This window comes from Osmerus eperlanus, chromosome 21 (assembly GCF_963692335.1).
Source record: "Osmerus eperlanus chromosome 21, fOsmEpe2.1, whole genome shotgun sequence".
Classification (NCBI taxonomy): Eukaryota; Metazoa; Chordata; class Actinopteri; order Osmeriformes; family Osmeridae; genus Osmerus; species Osmerus eperlanus.
The window spans coordinates 2761935-2776609 of record NC_085038.1 but is presented as its reverse complement, the minus strand read 5'-3'; the positions used below and the strand labels follow the sequence as shown (position 1 = coordinate 2776609).

At 48.3% G+C, this 14675-nt stretch overlaps 1 protein-coding gene across 2 annotated transcripts in view; it reads right to left on the bottom strand.

The window, feature by feature from the left end:
* The window catches only part of pcdh17 (protocadherin 17), a 56433-nt gene that overhangs the window by 28892 nt on the left and 12866 nt on the right, over nt 1–14675 (bottom strand). The window contains exons 3-4 of one of the 2 annotated variants that reach the window (XM_062446623.1): nt 2692–2750; nt 1886–2058 (exon numbers count right to left, since the gene is read on the bottom strand). In XM_062446623.1, coding sequence (XP_062302607.1) covers nt 1886–2058; nt 2692–2750 — 232 coding nt within the window. The remainder of the gene's footprint in view (nt 1–1885; nt 2059–2691; nt 2751–14675) is intronic. The other variant, XM_062446624.1, reaches the window with a different exon arrangement.

Genomic DNA, 14675 nt, shown 5'->3' with positions numbered 1-14675 from the left:
ACCCGCCCCACTGATCCTGTCAGCACGCCCCCCCACCCCCTCACCTTCACCCGTCGCCTCGCCACGCAATGAAGACTTCCTGGAACACTGCCAAACTGGGGCTCAACCTCAGGGCCCCCTGAACACACACACACAAACTCTCTCTCACACACAACCAGTGTTATTGGCTGATAGCGGCCAACGGCAGGCAAACCTCTTGTCACTCTCAGATCGATTGCCCACCCACCTAAACACCCCCCCCCCTTCTCACTCCAACCCCCGCACACTCGAGCGAGGTGTGGAGGGGTCCTGGGGGTGAGACGGAGAGGGACAGCGAGGTTTACGACCTCTCCTCAGGCGAGCCGTCCCTGAAGACGTGACACGCGGCGTGGCGCTATAAGTGATCGTCCTGTGAGGGAGGGGGGAGGGGGGGTGTCTGTTTCGTTTTCTCAGTTTGGAGTTTGAGAAGATGTGTCTGATGACACAAACATATTTCTCGTGTGTGTGAGTGTGTGTGTGTGTGATGCTGACTTAATGGGTGCCGCTCGACACGTTTGTGTACATTCGCACGAAGATGATCCTTCCATCCGCTCACGGACAATTAGATAGGAACATTCTGTAAATGGGAAACATATGGGACTCTTTAATTGGCCGATTTCTCTTGCCTTTGTGTATGTGTGTGTGTGTGCGCGTGAATGTTTGAGTACTGTATGTGTGTGTGAGCACTTTGCACTTTTTTCATTCCAAAACCGGATGCAAATGGCATCAAGCACATCCATGCCTACTGTTAACACACTGAGGAGATGGGTTCTGTTATGTCTAAAATCATCCTTCTGTTGCTTAGATTAATAGGACCATTATGAAAAACCAAGCTCTGTAGCATCACAGCCTCTCCTGCCTCCTCGGCCTCACCTCTCTCCCGTGCCTCTCTCCCCTTGCCTCTTATGCCTCACCTCTGCCTCCTCTCTCTCACTCCCTGCCTCTCTGCCTCCTCTCTCTCTCCCTCCCTGCCTCGCTTCCCACTACAGTATTCATATCTCTTTCTCTGTGGTGATATTCAGAGAATCCCAGTGTTTCTCTGGGACTAGATATTTTGCAGGGTAATGGGCCAATCCCGGTTACAAGGCCTGAACAGCGCTGGAAACAGGACACTTCCCCTATGGTTCCATTACTCAGTACAGCCCAGGCATCCACCAGGGGCTGCTCCACCCGTCCACCTCTCTCTGCACCACCCAGGAGGGGGGAACCAGGGGTACAAATGAAACATCATATCTGATGGAGTCATTGTTCTACACATGTCATGAGTAATCGGTCCGGGGCCCAACAGTGCTTAGAATAATTATTCATTTTTAATCAGCAAGGCAGGATGCTACATAGCCTGCTAAGTTATTTTCCGTGTTCTGTTATCAAAGTTTCAGCAGACTAGGGCTGCAGGAGGAACCAGGCAGGGACTCTGAGAAAAGGCTAAAGTGGTTGTGCTTATAAAAACATAATGGGCTTGTCGGCTTTGATAAACTGAGAACGTAGCACGGCTACGCAAACGCACACACACACAGCAGCGAGAAAAACATTAGTGAGAACCGCAGACAAGGAGATGAGGGGAGGAGGAGGAGAGTGGGAATGGAAGATGATGGAAATAGAGAACGGGAGAGAGGAAGAGACAGAGAGAGGGGGAGGGAGGGTAGCAAATGGGAGGCCAGAGAGGGCTTTGACTGGGTGAGGTCAGGGCAGGTCGGTGGAGAGATCACAAATTGTTGGAAGAGCCCTAGATTATACAGCAGACGGAAGCCATTTTAATGAGGCTTCTCTTCCCTCTATGTGTTCAGTTTTAGACGGACCTGTGACCCTGCCAGTGGCTTTGGGAACCTCTCCCCCACATCACACTGCCTGGATCATGTGGACTCACCCTGCTCAAGAGGTGGGGGTTTGACGCCTGTCGCCTTCATCTTTAGGGCTTCTTTGGCCGACATGTCGCAGCAAGAACCTTTATTGGTGTCTTGGTCGCTATCCGCCTGGTCACTATCGCCATGGCCACTGTCTCTAAGGCTGGCTCTCTCAGGGTCCTTGAATGTGGAGCTGCTAAAGAAGAGATGAAGAACACAAACCCACACAGGAGGGATGAGAGACCTCCAAGTACTTTTCTTTCCCTGCAGATTGTTTCTGTCTCATTCTTTTATCAGAAAAAAAATATTTTGTTTAAAGACAATGGTGGTACTAGGACAGGTCAAGTACAACACCTATTTAGCATGATTCAAGTTCTGAAACTACTGAAGGCTATGCTGCAGGTGTATTAGGGAAGGTGAATTTTAGAACAGGTATAGATAGACCTATGGAATTATTAAAGGAATATAGCTACAGTTTTAGTACAGGTATTTAGCTTCTGTGTTAATATAGGTATATAGTATATACATGTCTAGTATCAGAACATGCCTAGTATTAGTATACCTACATAGCTCCAGTATTAGTACAGGTATATATCTACTACAGGTCTAGAAATAGTACAGGTATAGTATTAGTACAGGCATAGAGCTTCTAATCTGAAGGATTATTGGAGGTTTAGTATCAGTAGAGGGTTCAGGTCTAGTGGTACCCCAGACTAGAGGGTATGAGGTTAGCGGTGGGATTAGCACAGGTCTGGTGATGCTACAGATCAGGTCCAGCGGAATCCTCCGGACCTGGATCCTGTCGGAGCAGCCGGCTAACAGGCCTTACCTCTGAACAAACTGCTGTCTGCTGCCCATGTAATTGGGCTCGGCGGGGAAACTGTCTGTCTGTGGAGGAGAGAGAGGAAAGAGAATTTACGCCCTGCGCTACACAGCGCCTTGTCCTGCGGGGAAACACCATCTCCTGGTGACAGAACATGATTAATAATGTAGGAGGGAGGTGTGTGTGTGTGTGTGGGGGTGGGTGGGTGAGGGGGCGGTGTGTGGAGGAGGCTGTGGTTGGGGGGGGGGGGGCAGAGGTGGTGACGAGGGGGGGGGGGGGGGGGGTGAGTGTGTGAGCTCTGGATGGGACTTCCTATTCAAACCCCCACATTTGTACATTTTAATTACCAAGGAAAACAAGCCTGATGAAAAATTCAGGAGGTTCCCACTGAGCTGACCTCCCTCTGACCTGTCTACCTCCACTAGCTCCCTAGCTCACTCACTCTCAGGGAGGGCACAATCATCAGCGATACCGTCTATGTGTGTGTGCGTGTGTATATATACATGTGTGAGTGCGCATGTGTGTGAACGTGACAGTATTAGATTAGATTCAACTTTATTGTCATTACACAAGTACAGGTACAAGGCAACGAAATGTAGTTTAGGTCTAACCAGAAGTGCAATAGCAGTAAGTGCAGGATATACAGTGTAGTGCAATAAAGTATGGACAGAAGCTATCCTAAAAAAGTGTAAAAGTGCAGTGGAAAGTGATTGCATATTACAGTTAGAAGTACGGTGCAAAATGCAAATGTAAACAGTTGGTACTGTAAATAACAGTCGGCAGTGCAAATACACATAACATACAACAGTATGTGTGTAAGCGTGTTCGTGCAGACGTGTGTGAGTACAGGTCGAGGTGTAAACTTGTGCGTGCTTGTGTACGTGTGTACACGCACGCGCGTGTGTGTGGGCACGTGCGTGTTTGCACATGCTAGCGACTGATGCTTCTTAACGCACGCTGGTTCTAGCAAGAGAACCAGCTTGTTTACTGTTGACAGTCTGTCCCACCACACAGAGGACATCATACTGGGGAGATCCTGAACACGAAGACACACCCTCAGGCACACACACACAAGCACACACACACACCCACAGGCGCACACACACAAGCACACACCCACAGGCACACACACACAAGCAGACACACACACACACACACAGACAAACAAACCAAGCTGAGCAGTGGCTGTTGGCCACAAACAAAAACCACAGTTCTTCAAAACCACTGTAAATAAGCAGTAGGCAGCAGTCGATGGTTATTCCTATTCCTGGTTATCCAGTAATGACTAATGGAGCTGGAGATAGATTCACAAAGGACCTCAGTAGTGCAGACTCACCCCCTCCCTCTCATCCCTCTCTCCCCCATCACCCCGTTGCTAACCTTTAGACCAATCTGTCAGTCACGGACTGGACAAACACACTCTCCCTTCTCTCTATTTCTCTTTCACCCCCTCTTTGTCTCACCCCCCTTCTCTCTCTCTCTCTCTCTCTCTCTCTCTCTCTCTCTCTCTCTCTCTCATCTCTCTCTCTCTCTCTCTCTGTACCCCCCTCTATCTCTCTATCATCCCTCTCTCTATCTCTCTCCTACTCTGTTTCTCTCTTGCTCTCTCCTTCTCCTCTTCCTTCGTCTCTTCTCTCTCTGGTGGATCTCAATTACTCTCTGTCGCGTCAATGACTCGTCAATGTTGCTGCAGTGTATTTGCTCTAAGGCCCAGGGTCAATATAAGGGGAGTGGGGGGGCTGGCTGGGGAGTCCGGCTGTGGGGCGGCTGGGTCTGGAACCAGGGGCGATACACTCCAGACAGTATTGACAAGTCTAAAACGAGGAAGCGAGACGGAGAATCAGAATAGCCAGTTCTCTCTCTCTTCTTCATTCTCTCTCTCTCCTCATCTCTCTCTCTCTCCTCATCTCTCTCTCTCTCCTCATCTCTCTTGCCCTCTACTTTATTATTTATTCCTTTGTTTCCTCTGTATCGTTCTAATTTGGTTGTCATCCAACTCTCCCTTTCTCATTCTGACACTTTCTCTCTTCCTTTCTCTCTCTCTCTCTCTCTGCTTTTTTCCCATTCTTCCCTCATTATCAGCCATATTAAGGCCCGTAATCATCTTAATTGGTCACGTAAATGAAAAGGTTAAGGGGAGCGAGGAGAGCAGTCAGCTGACATTTACAGAACGGCAGAGCCTGGTCCAGACCGGCTGTACTCCCAGCATAACCTCAGCATTTCAGACTGGGAAAGGTACCACCCAACTGGCTCAGCATTCCCCTCACTGAGAAACAATTATTAAAAAAACATAATTCATGAAATCCAATCAATTCATTTGTTTGTGACACAGTGAGGAGGAATGGAAGGCGATAAATATTTAAAAAGATAACGTTTTTATCTGGAAATAATTACCAGATATAATTCTTATCTTGGGGTGTAAAAATCACACCTGCGCATCCTTTCACAGCGAGCCTGTTTGATGAAGGAAGAAAGCGGGGAGATTCGTCTAATCTATTCCACAGACGGCTCTCTCTTATCCTCACAGGAGGATTTCCTAACATCACAAGCAATGTTTACTCCCCTCAAAGTCTCTCAGTTTTTCTGTGAATCTATACTAGTAAAATGTCACATGGGCCAGAAGCATACCTCACTCACACACACACACACACTATACCCTTCCTGATACAGTCGATGGCATATTTCCCTGACGTATCCCAGCGGTCTCCGTCGATAGAGAGCGGCGCAGCGGGGAGAGGGGGAGCGTGAAGGACGGGTGAGCCCCCGCCCCCCAGCCTGACCTTTCCTGTTTTTGTGGGCGCTCTTTGTAGACGCTAAAACGTATCGCTCCACCTTAACCTTCTGCTCAAAAGACGGCGCCCACAAGGGATATTTAGAAGGTCCAACAAGAGCCGAGAGGAGGTGGAGAGAGCACTCCAAACTGTTTGGCATTGAAATAATAATTGGGAGTTCTTTTAAGAAGCAGGAGGGGCTTGTTTCTACCCACACTATTCTGAGAAGTTGATTTGTGCTTTGACGTGCTTTTATATCTAGTCATCCGCCACAAACTCAGATCAGGTTGTTTTAGACAGAATAGCCAGAAGCCTGTGAGGTTAGGGAGCAACCTTGGAGAGAGTGAGGGAGGTCAATGATGAATAAGCTGCATCTGACATTATTAAGGAAACTTACGTGAAGAAATAATAAAAAAAACATTATTCACTGGATCTCAGCAATCCTTGGCAGTGTTTTTGTAATATCCTGCTGTATGCAAAACCGTCCCCTGAGGGACTCCATAAAGATGGCAGTTTAACTGAATCCTTGTTGGCAACATAAAAATAATCAAATCAACAGATAGATGAAATAACATCTCACTGATGAGCTTTATGTGTTTCCATCACAATCACAGCAACTGCCTGGAATCCAACTCTCCAATGATTCAAATGTCTGATAAATCAACTGCTGTATTATCTGAATCCGGTCTTGGGTTTGTCATTATTTCTTCAAAACATCTGCACTTATATCGCCCAGAGCAACGAGCAATTTGAAACCCAGTAAACAACAACAATATGGATCACACAACACTGATGCAACAACACCAAACCCCTAGCAAAGAGCCACAGTCTCCACAACCCCCCATTTCCTAAAAATACAAACTGAGCGAGTACACAGGCTGTCCAATAAAAAGCACATTAGAGAGGACCTAAGCTACAGGCCTTCCTGTCTATTAGAAGGTTGGTCCTATCTCCTGGTTCAGACTCTTCCTGTCTATTTAATATATTGGGTCATATTTGCTGCCTGGGCCTGTCAATACGGCCGGCCTTCTATCCAATTAATGGAGAAGCATTGCAGATAGAGGCTGCTTTGCACTTAGCCAACCACAAGTCTCTATGTACACAGGAGATAGAGGTAGGAAGGGAGGGAGAGGGAGATGGGGAGAGAGAGGGAGGAATAGGGGGAGGGTTTATATATTTGGAGTGACTGGACCAAGTGTATACATAGCCTTGATAAACACCAGCTATCGTTTATTGAACTTACATTTACATTTAGTCATTTAGCAGACACTCTTATCCAGAGCGACTTACAGTAAGTACAGGGACATTCCCCCGAGGCAAGTAGGGTGAAGTGCCTTGCCCAAGGACACAACGTCAGTTGGCATGACCGGGAATCGAACTGGAAACCTTCGGATTACTAGCCCGATTTCCTCACCGCTCAGCCACCTGACTCCCCCTACTTCAACTTCTGCTAGTCTGGGCATGGCAGAGAGAAGGACTGGAGGTTGAAAAGGCGTTCGAAAGTTATGTTTTTGGACAGCACAGTGTTGTTCAACACATAAATATGTACACACATCGAGCTTTCCATGCACAAACACACACAAGCATGCACACAATCGGTATCAGGAAAAACATGGGACAAGGATACATCTATATTCGTATTTTTATATATTTCATGTGTGTGTGTGTGTGTGAGGGGGGGCATTTATCTAATGGATCTAACACTGAATGAGGACCCATGTTAGATGTATAGATCCAGGACTTTCCATAAGCAGATGGGGGCGGAAGGGGGAGGAAGGGGGAGAGAAGATGAGGGAGGAAAGGGGAGGAAGGGGGAGGACAGAAAGAGGGAGGAGGGGTGAGAGACGGGGGAGGAGGGGGGAGGAGGGGGGAGGAGGGGGAGCGTGGGAGGAGCAGAGAGACGGGGGAGGAGGGGGGAGGAGGGGGAGCGTGGGAGGAGCAGAGAGACGGGGGAGGAGGGGGGAGGAGGGGGAGCGTGGGAGGAGCAGAGAGACGGGGGAGGAGGGGGGAGGAGGGGGGAGGAGGGGGAGCGTGGGAGGAGCAGAGAGCAGTGGGTCTCACCTCAGCAGGGTAACAGTGATACGCTCCGGTCTATTTCTGGAGCCCCTCAGAGACTCAGCTAGTGTTTCTAAGACTGGCCAAGCAGACAGCACTCAGATTGAGACAAATGGGAATGGTACATAGGGAGCTGGTCGGTGGTACGGAGGCTTGGGTAGTGTATGTGTGTGTGTGTGTTTGAGTGTGACAGTCTTTGCATGCAACATGGCGAGGTGACATGGACAAATGCTTATTTAGCAACATTGCTTTCCCACATCACCAGGGTTTTTTGTTTCACGTGGACAAAACCAACCCCCTCCACCACCCAAGATATATGTCTGTCCTCTGCTGTCTCCCATGCACAGATGCATGACTCAGACGAAAGCAAACGGCTATGTGTGTGTGTGTGTGTTTATGTGTGTGTCACAGGGTGTGAAAGGATGTAAATCCCGGCTCACCTTGTCTTTCTGCCAGCTGGACTGAACAGACCTTGTTTGATAAATAAACCAGGTGTCAGATTCACCTGGGAAACCAAGATCCCCCTTCTAAACATCCCTCACTCCACCTGGAGAACAGTCTCAGCTGCTGTAGTAGCACCAGGGAAGACACATGGAGAGGTGAAAGAGAGATTGAAAGAGATTTTGGAAGAGAAATTGGGGGAGGATGGATGAAAGACACGAGAGAGAGAGAGAGAGAGAGAGAGAGATAGAGAAAGAGAGAGAGAGAGAAAGAGAGAGAGGGGGGGGGGGGGAGAGGGACTGACATAGAGAAGGAAGTGATCAAACACAATTGATCCACCAGTTCCTGAAGAGTGTCCTTAAGTGATGAAATTCAATTAGAGCCATGTTCTATGCTTTCCTGCCATCGCTACGCTCCGGATCAACGGTCCCAGAAGCAAACAAAAGCCTGAGTGAGTGAAGTAAATGTCATCCAAGTCCACTTCCCGTTGTCCAGTAAATGAACAGGAAGTAGAAGAGGAATCAGCCAGACTGGTCATCTGAATGTCATTTAACACATAGAGCCTGTTCTGCCATTAGCAAGAGACACAGAGAGAGAGGGAGGGAGGGAGGGCTGGGAGGACAAGCAGGTACAAGAAGAAAGAGAGATGAAAGGAGGGGAGTAGAGAAGAGTGGGTGTGGGGGCGCGGCAATCCTTCATTAAGGAAGACGAGAAGAGAAACATAACTTGAAAGGCCATTATCTCTGACCTGTTCCCTTCTTGTTCTTCTAATATTCCTTTTGAGGCAGTGAGGGCGAGCAGTCTACAAACCGCCAGGATGCTCAGATAGGGGGGCTGACAACAGCCGCTCGTCACCCCCCAATCCCCCCCCCCACGCTCACCGAGGTGAGAAGGAGATAGGGAGAGGGAGAGACACGGTTTGAACCATCACACACCCCCTACTGCTCGGCTGGTAGAGATGGACGCTCGGTTCGGACCGTCATACCTCCCTCCTGCTCGCCTAGGAGAGGGGCGTGCTCGAAGCGTCCCATCACGCCTTGTTCGGACGCAAAAACTTATTTGAATTTCAAAGCAGAAGAAGAGAGAAGATTCTGTCTTCAGTCCCAAGTTATTAATGGGGGAAAAGCTTCACATTTTACAGTCCCAGTTTGGTATTATGACTCTGCTATTTTCTTTTTCTTTGTAAAAGCACCCTGAAGAAACATTTGTTAGTGTCAGTGTGTGTGCACGGAACCAAACCGCGCCACATTTTACATTAAATCTCTCAGCCTGTCATTATGCTCTTCAGTAGGAACTGATTTGGAAAATATGAAAATGTCCACCTCTTCTGGATGCAGATTTACACGCACACACACACACACACACACATACACACACACACACACACATACACCCACACACACACACACACACACACATACACCCACACACACAAACGAACACACACACACAAACACACACACACACCACTCAAGGAAGGTAATGTACCTTCTCCACAAACCAAACAGATTTGGTCACGCATAACAAACCGAATCACTGGCCAAAGAAAATTCTGCTCAAACAAAACTGCTAAATGGCCCAAACAGGCACTCAGTGTTAACGCACAATCATAATATTTCCTCTGTAATTCCTGTGCATGTAATTGATTCATTAATGAAAAGATGAGTCATCCTAGAAAAACTGCATTACCCACAACCCCTTGCTAATTATGGCATGTTTTCCCTCAAGGGGAAACACGTAAATAAACTGCAGAGCTGGAGAGCACATTTGTAGTCCAGAACTGTACAGGAAGCACATTATTTTCCCTTTGATTCGAGCCCTTATATAACCAGCACACTAACATATACATTTACCTGAGAGAGTTTCCAACCCTCTCCAGAGTCGTTCCTCAGGGGAACAGAATACCAGACAAATAACGGCAGCATATTATTCTCCACACAGGCCTTGTTTGTTGAGATGAAACCTGTCAATACAGAGACTCCTCTCCAGAGCTTTCAGCACTGCTCTACAATCAAGACAGGAAGCAGTAGAAATACCCATAATCCACCTCCGGCAGTCTGGGGAATTAGCCAATGGGGGGTGGCTTGAGTGTGTGTGTGGCGCCTCCCAGGGAGATAAAGTATCCTGACACTACAGCCAATGAGGCCCCCCACACGGATGACATTCAAAGGGAAGAGGCGCTAGACGTGGCGTTTGTCATCGAGGCTCGCTAACGGCCAAATTAGGACAGCGTGACTCACTGGCGTTTTATTAAGTTGCGCACAGCTAAAGTGGAACACTTCAGACTGTGACTGCGGAGACAACCCCACGTGCGCACGCACGCACGCACACACATGGCTCCACCGTCATACTTTTACTTACTAGATATTTTAAGGCGGAAATTAGTTTCGGTGAGTGTGTTGTGTGGGCTTGCGTGTGTACGTTTGTGTTTGCAGGTGTGCTTGAGTTTATGTGTGTGTGTGTTTGCGTGTGTGTGAGGGTGTGTGTGTGTGTGTGTCTGGACCACCTGCTCCAGAGTGTGGACTGATCCTACAGCTGCAGCTTTTAGTAAGCCTTGAATCTAGGTCTGTTGGAAAGAAGAAAGGGTTTTGCTGTGAGAATGTGTTTGTGTGCACATGTTGATCATGTGTGAGCATTTGTCCATCCATGTGTATGTGCATATGTATGTGCAGTCCCCCACGTCAACATAACCATCTCTGAACACAAACTAGGTTGGACATATCTTGGACCTTCACCGAAGCAGGGATTTGAGGAGGGATGGATTAGATACCCCCCACCAATATGCCTGCCTGTCTATCTGCCTATCAGTCTGTCTGCCTTCCTATCTGCTTGCCAGTATGTCTGCCTTCCTATCTGTTTGCCTGTCTACCTGCCAGCCTGTCTGTTTGCCTGTCTACCTGCCAGCCTGTCTGTTTGCCTGTCTACCTGCCAGCCTGTCTGTTTGCCTGTCTACCTGCCAGCCTGTCTGTATGCCTGTCTACCTGCCAGCCTGTCTGTTTGCCTGTCTACCTGTCAGCCTGTCTGTTTGCCTGTCTACCTTCCAGCCTGTCTGTTTGCCTGTCTACCTGCCAGCCTGTCTGTTTGCCTGTCTACCTGCCAGCCTGTCTGTTTGCCTGTCTACCTGCCAGCCTGTCTGTTTGCCTGTCTACCTGCCAGCATGCCTGTCTGTCAGCTGACCTTCCTTGGCTGTCTTTCTCACCGTTGTTATGGACACGGCCACTAACCCTCAGCTCCCCCTCCTCCCTACATGCACATCTACTGCTGGAACTCTGGGGCCAAAGCTCTTCAGACTGACTGATCCTCCATATCTACTTCCAGGGACATTGTCTCTGTGTGTGTGTGTGTGTTCATAGTGTGTGAGTGTGTGTCTGGGCAAAAGTGTGGGTGGTTGTTCACACGTGTGTATGCGACCTGGCTTGTGTGTTAGCTGCTTGTGTGTGTTGGCTGTGTGTGTGTGTGTCAGCTGTTTGTGTGTGTTGGCTGTGTGTGTGTGTTGGCTGTGTGTGTGTGTTGGCTGTGTGTGTGTGGCTCTTATGAACTGCAGAGTCGTAGTGGGAGTGAGCAGGCTCTATGTCTCAGGCAGGCTTGACTGTAAGCGCCAGGCTTCGCTCCAGTATTCCCTCTCACAAAGGAAACAATGTCTGCCATTTGCCTTCCCACACATTCACACAAGACAGGACCAACTTAGCAGAGAGGCTCTGAAACAGGAAGTAAGGCTCTAAAAAGGAAACAGGAAGAGGGGAACAGGAAGAGGGGCTTTACAACAGGAATTGAGGCTCTAAAACAGGAAGTAAGGCTGTGAAACAGGAAGAGAGGCTCTGCAACAGGAAGAGAAGATCCGCTATAGGAAGAGAGGGATCTGTGCCTATACATGACAGTATCACACTCCCGAGGTAGCGTAGTGGCGAGATAGAGACACCAGACAACGCAGAATGCACCATGTCGCCAGCCCTGCAAGGGGACCGCCCGTCCCTCCCCATCCCTCCCCCACCTGCCTTACCAACCCCACTGTTTTGTGTAAACAAACTTAACCAAACCGGCTGGGGGGAATTGGATCTCTGTGTGAAGGCAGGTGCGCTCAGCATTTGCAGTATTTGTGTGCATGTTTTGTACATGGGAGGTCATGGAAGGGGAAAGGGGTCATTTGTTTGCTCTATAATCTTGCCTAGACCTAAAGCAAGCTTCAGCCGTGAGCTGTTTGCTTTTAGTCGCTATCTGTTAGCAGCTAGTTGTTCGCTGTTAACTGTTAGCTGCAAGTCCCTAGAGTCAGCTCTGACATTTCACCCTAATTAATCTGCAACCCACTCAAACCACTTGTACAAATACAGTATGTACGCTGGCCACAAGTAAATGGCCGGAAGGTCACACCGCCGATTACACCAAACACACCGAAGCACACACAAACATTCACATACAGGTATAAAAAACACATGCACTCATAGGGTTACACTACACACTGTGCACTGTAAGCACTAATAGGTGTTTATAACTGCATTTGTTGTTTACAGTATCAGTCAGACAGTATACTGGTAGGAAACGTATTCTAAACTCCTAGCCTGTATTTTCTTTCTATGGTGGATGGAAGTGATATAGTAAACAACCGCTGCAACAACAAAGAAAATATGGCTCATCTAGTACGAGAGCTAACAAAAACTGAGCTAAAAAAAACAACATGAAAGGATAAACTTATTCCGTTTGAATTGATAAGAGGTGGTGCAGTTGCATCAAAGATAAAAGGGTTCAATTTATCTAGAGCCAAGAAAGGAGATGCCACACACTAACACTCACACACACACACTAACACTCACACACACACTAACACTCACACACACACACTAACACTCACACACACACACTAACACTCACACACACACACTAACACTCACACACACACACGGACACACACACACACACACTCACACACACACACTAACACTCACACACACACACTAACACTCACACACTAACACTCACACACACACACTAACACTCACACACACACACTAACACTCACACACACACACGGACACACACGACAGATGGAGTAAATGAGTTTTCACAAGGTTACCTTCCCTGTATTTCGGGTCACTGGTGATGAGGTAGCCTATTTGAGAGGTGGGTGGGCGTGTGTGTGTGTGTGTGTTGGAAGGGACGTGAGGGTTGTCATTCATGTCCGAACACGCGGGCGGGGGAAGGGGGGGGGTGAAGATTCCCAAGCAGGCTTTGGCTTTAATGCTGTGTTGTCAAAACCAAGACGGCTACTTCCCCGGCAAACTCTTTTAAGTGTGTCCGTTGTGCATTAGGGATCTGTCATGACGGCTTTAGCATTAATCAGCTAGCCCCCAGAAGAAACAATCACGCATAATCTACGATGGCAAACTCTGCTGACCTTCCCTTCAAGCGCACTGTTAAACTCCCCTGCAAACCAGCCACTTCAAGTAGACTAAACAGAACCCTTCTTTCTCTCTCTCTCTCTCTCTCTCTCTCTCTCTCTCTCTCTCTCTCTCTCTCTCTCTCTCTCTCTCTCTCTCTCTCTCTCTCTCTCTCTCTCTCTCTCTCTCTCTCTCTCGCTCTCCCTCTCTCTCCCTCTCTCTACGCAGCCAAGTGATTGGTTCATCCTGTCCTGGTTGCAGCTATGTTTCTGTACCTGAGTGTAAATCTACCCAGCCATTGAGGATGTCACTGTGACCTTAGAGGCTGTGTGTGGGGGAGGAGAGCAGAGAAGAGGAGGAGATGAAACGACCCACACATTCTTGAGACATCCGTCTCTCGTGCGTGTTCAAGGTTCTGTGTACATGGCGAGCAGAGTTATTACTGAGGCGAGGGCTTCATGGCAGTACTTCATTTATTAAAAGTGTGAGTGGATCGATACGCCAGACGCTCGACACTCGGCGCTGGTGACAAGATAATCTCATAATCACAAATTTGGCTTGGGTCGTCAGCAACATGAGAAATTGTGCCGCTTATCTGGTATGACAAGGAAAAGAGAGAGGGTGGGGGGGGGGGGTGCATGGATGGTGATGGGGGTGTGGGGGGGGGGGGAGCACTTGGGAGTGTGTTAAAAACCTTTTACCGAACAACACTTAGAAACAGATGACCCAAAGCTCTGCCAGCGCTTAACACCGCCTGGATCAATGAGAGACCGAGAGGAACCAGAGATTGATCGACATGTAAAAAGACAGCAACGACTGGTACACTGTTTAACAAGCAAAACACGGCTATTGAACGGAACTCTTACAAACGCCAGAAAAGAAACAGACCCCGAATCAGCCACACCCTCCTCTCATCTGTCCATCACACTAAACACGTTTCGAACAGGAAAAAACTAAGCCATCATATAGTGATGAAGCAGGAAATGTTATTTTCTTCGCAGCACTTTGCTCTTTTGTATTTAGGAAACAACCACTGAGCTGTGGGGCTCAATCTCGTTACCGCAAACAGATAACCATGCATACACAACACGGCCGTCAATTCCACTCAGACAGAGACAAGGCCACGACACCAGCTTCAGATTTCAAACCGTGCCACGGCGATAATGGAAAACTGAGAAGCAGTGTAGGAGCCACGCTACCTATTAGCCCGACAACTGCTTCACCCCAGAGATGGGGACAAAAAGTTAATATGAACACAGACACACACACACACACACACAAGCATTCTCAAACAGCATTCGCTAAATTACACCAGTAACTTGAAGGGGACTGCCTATCTTGAATCCGATCG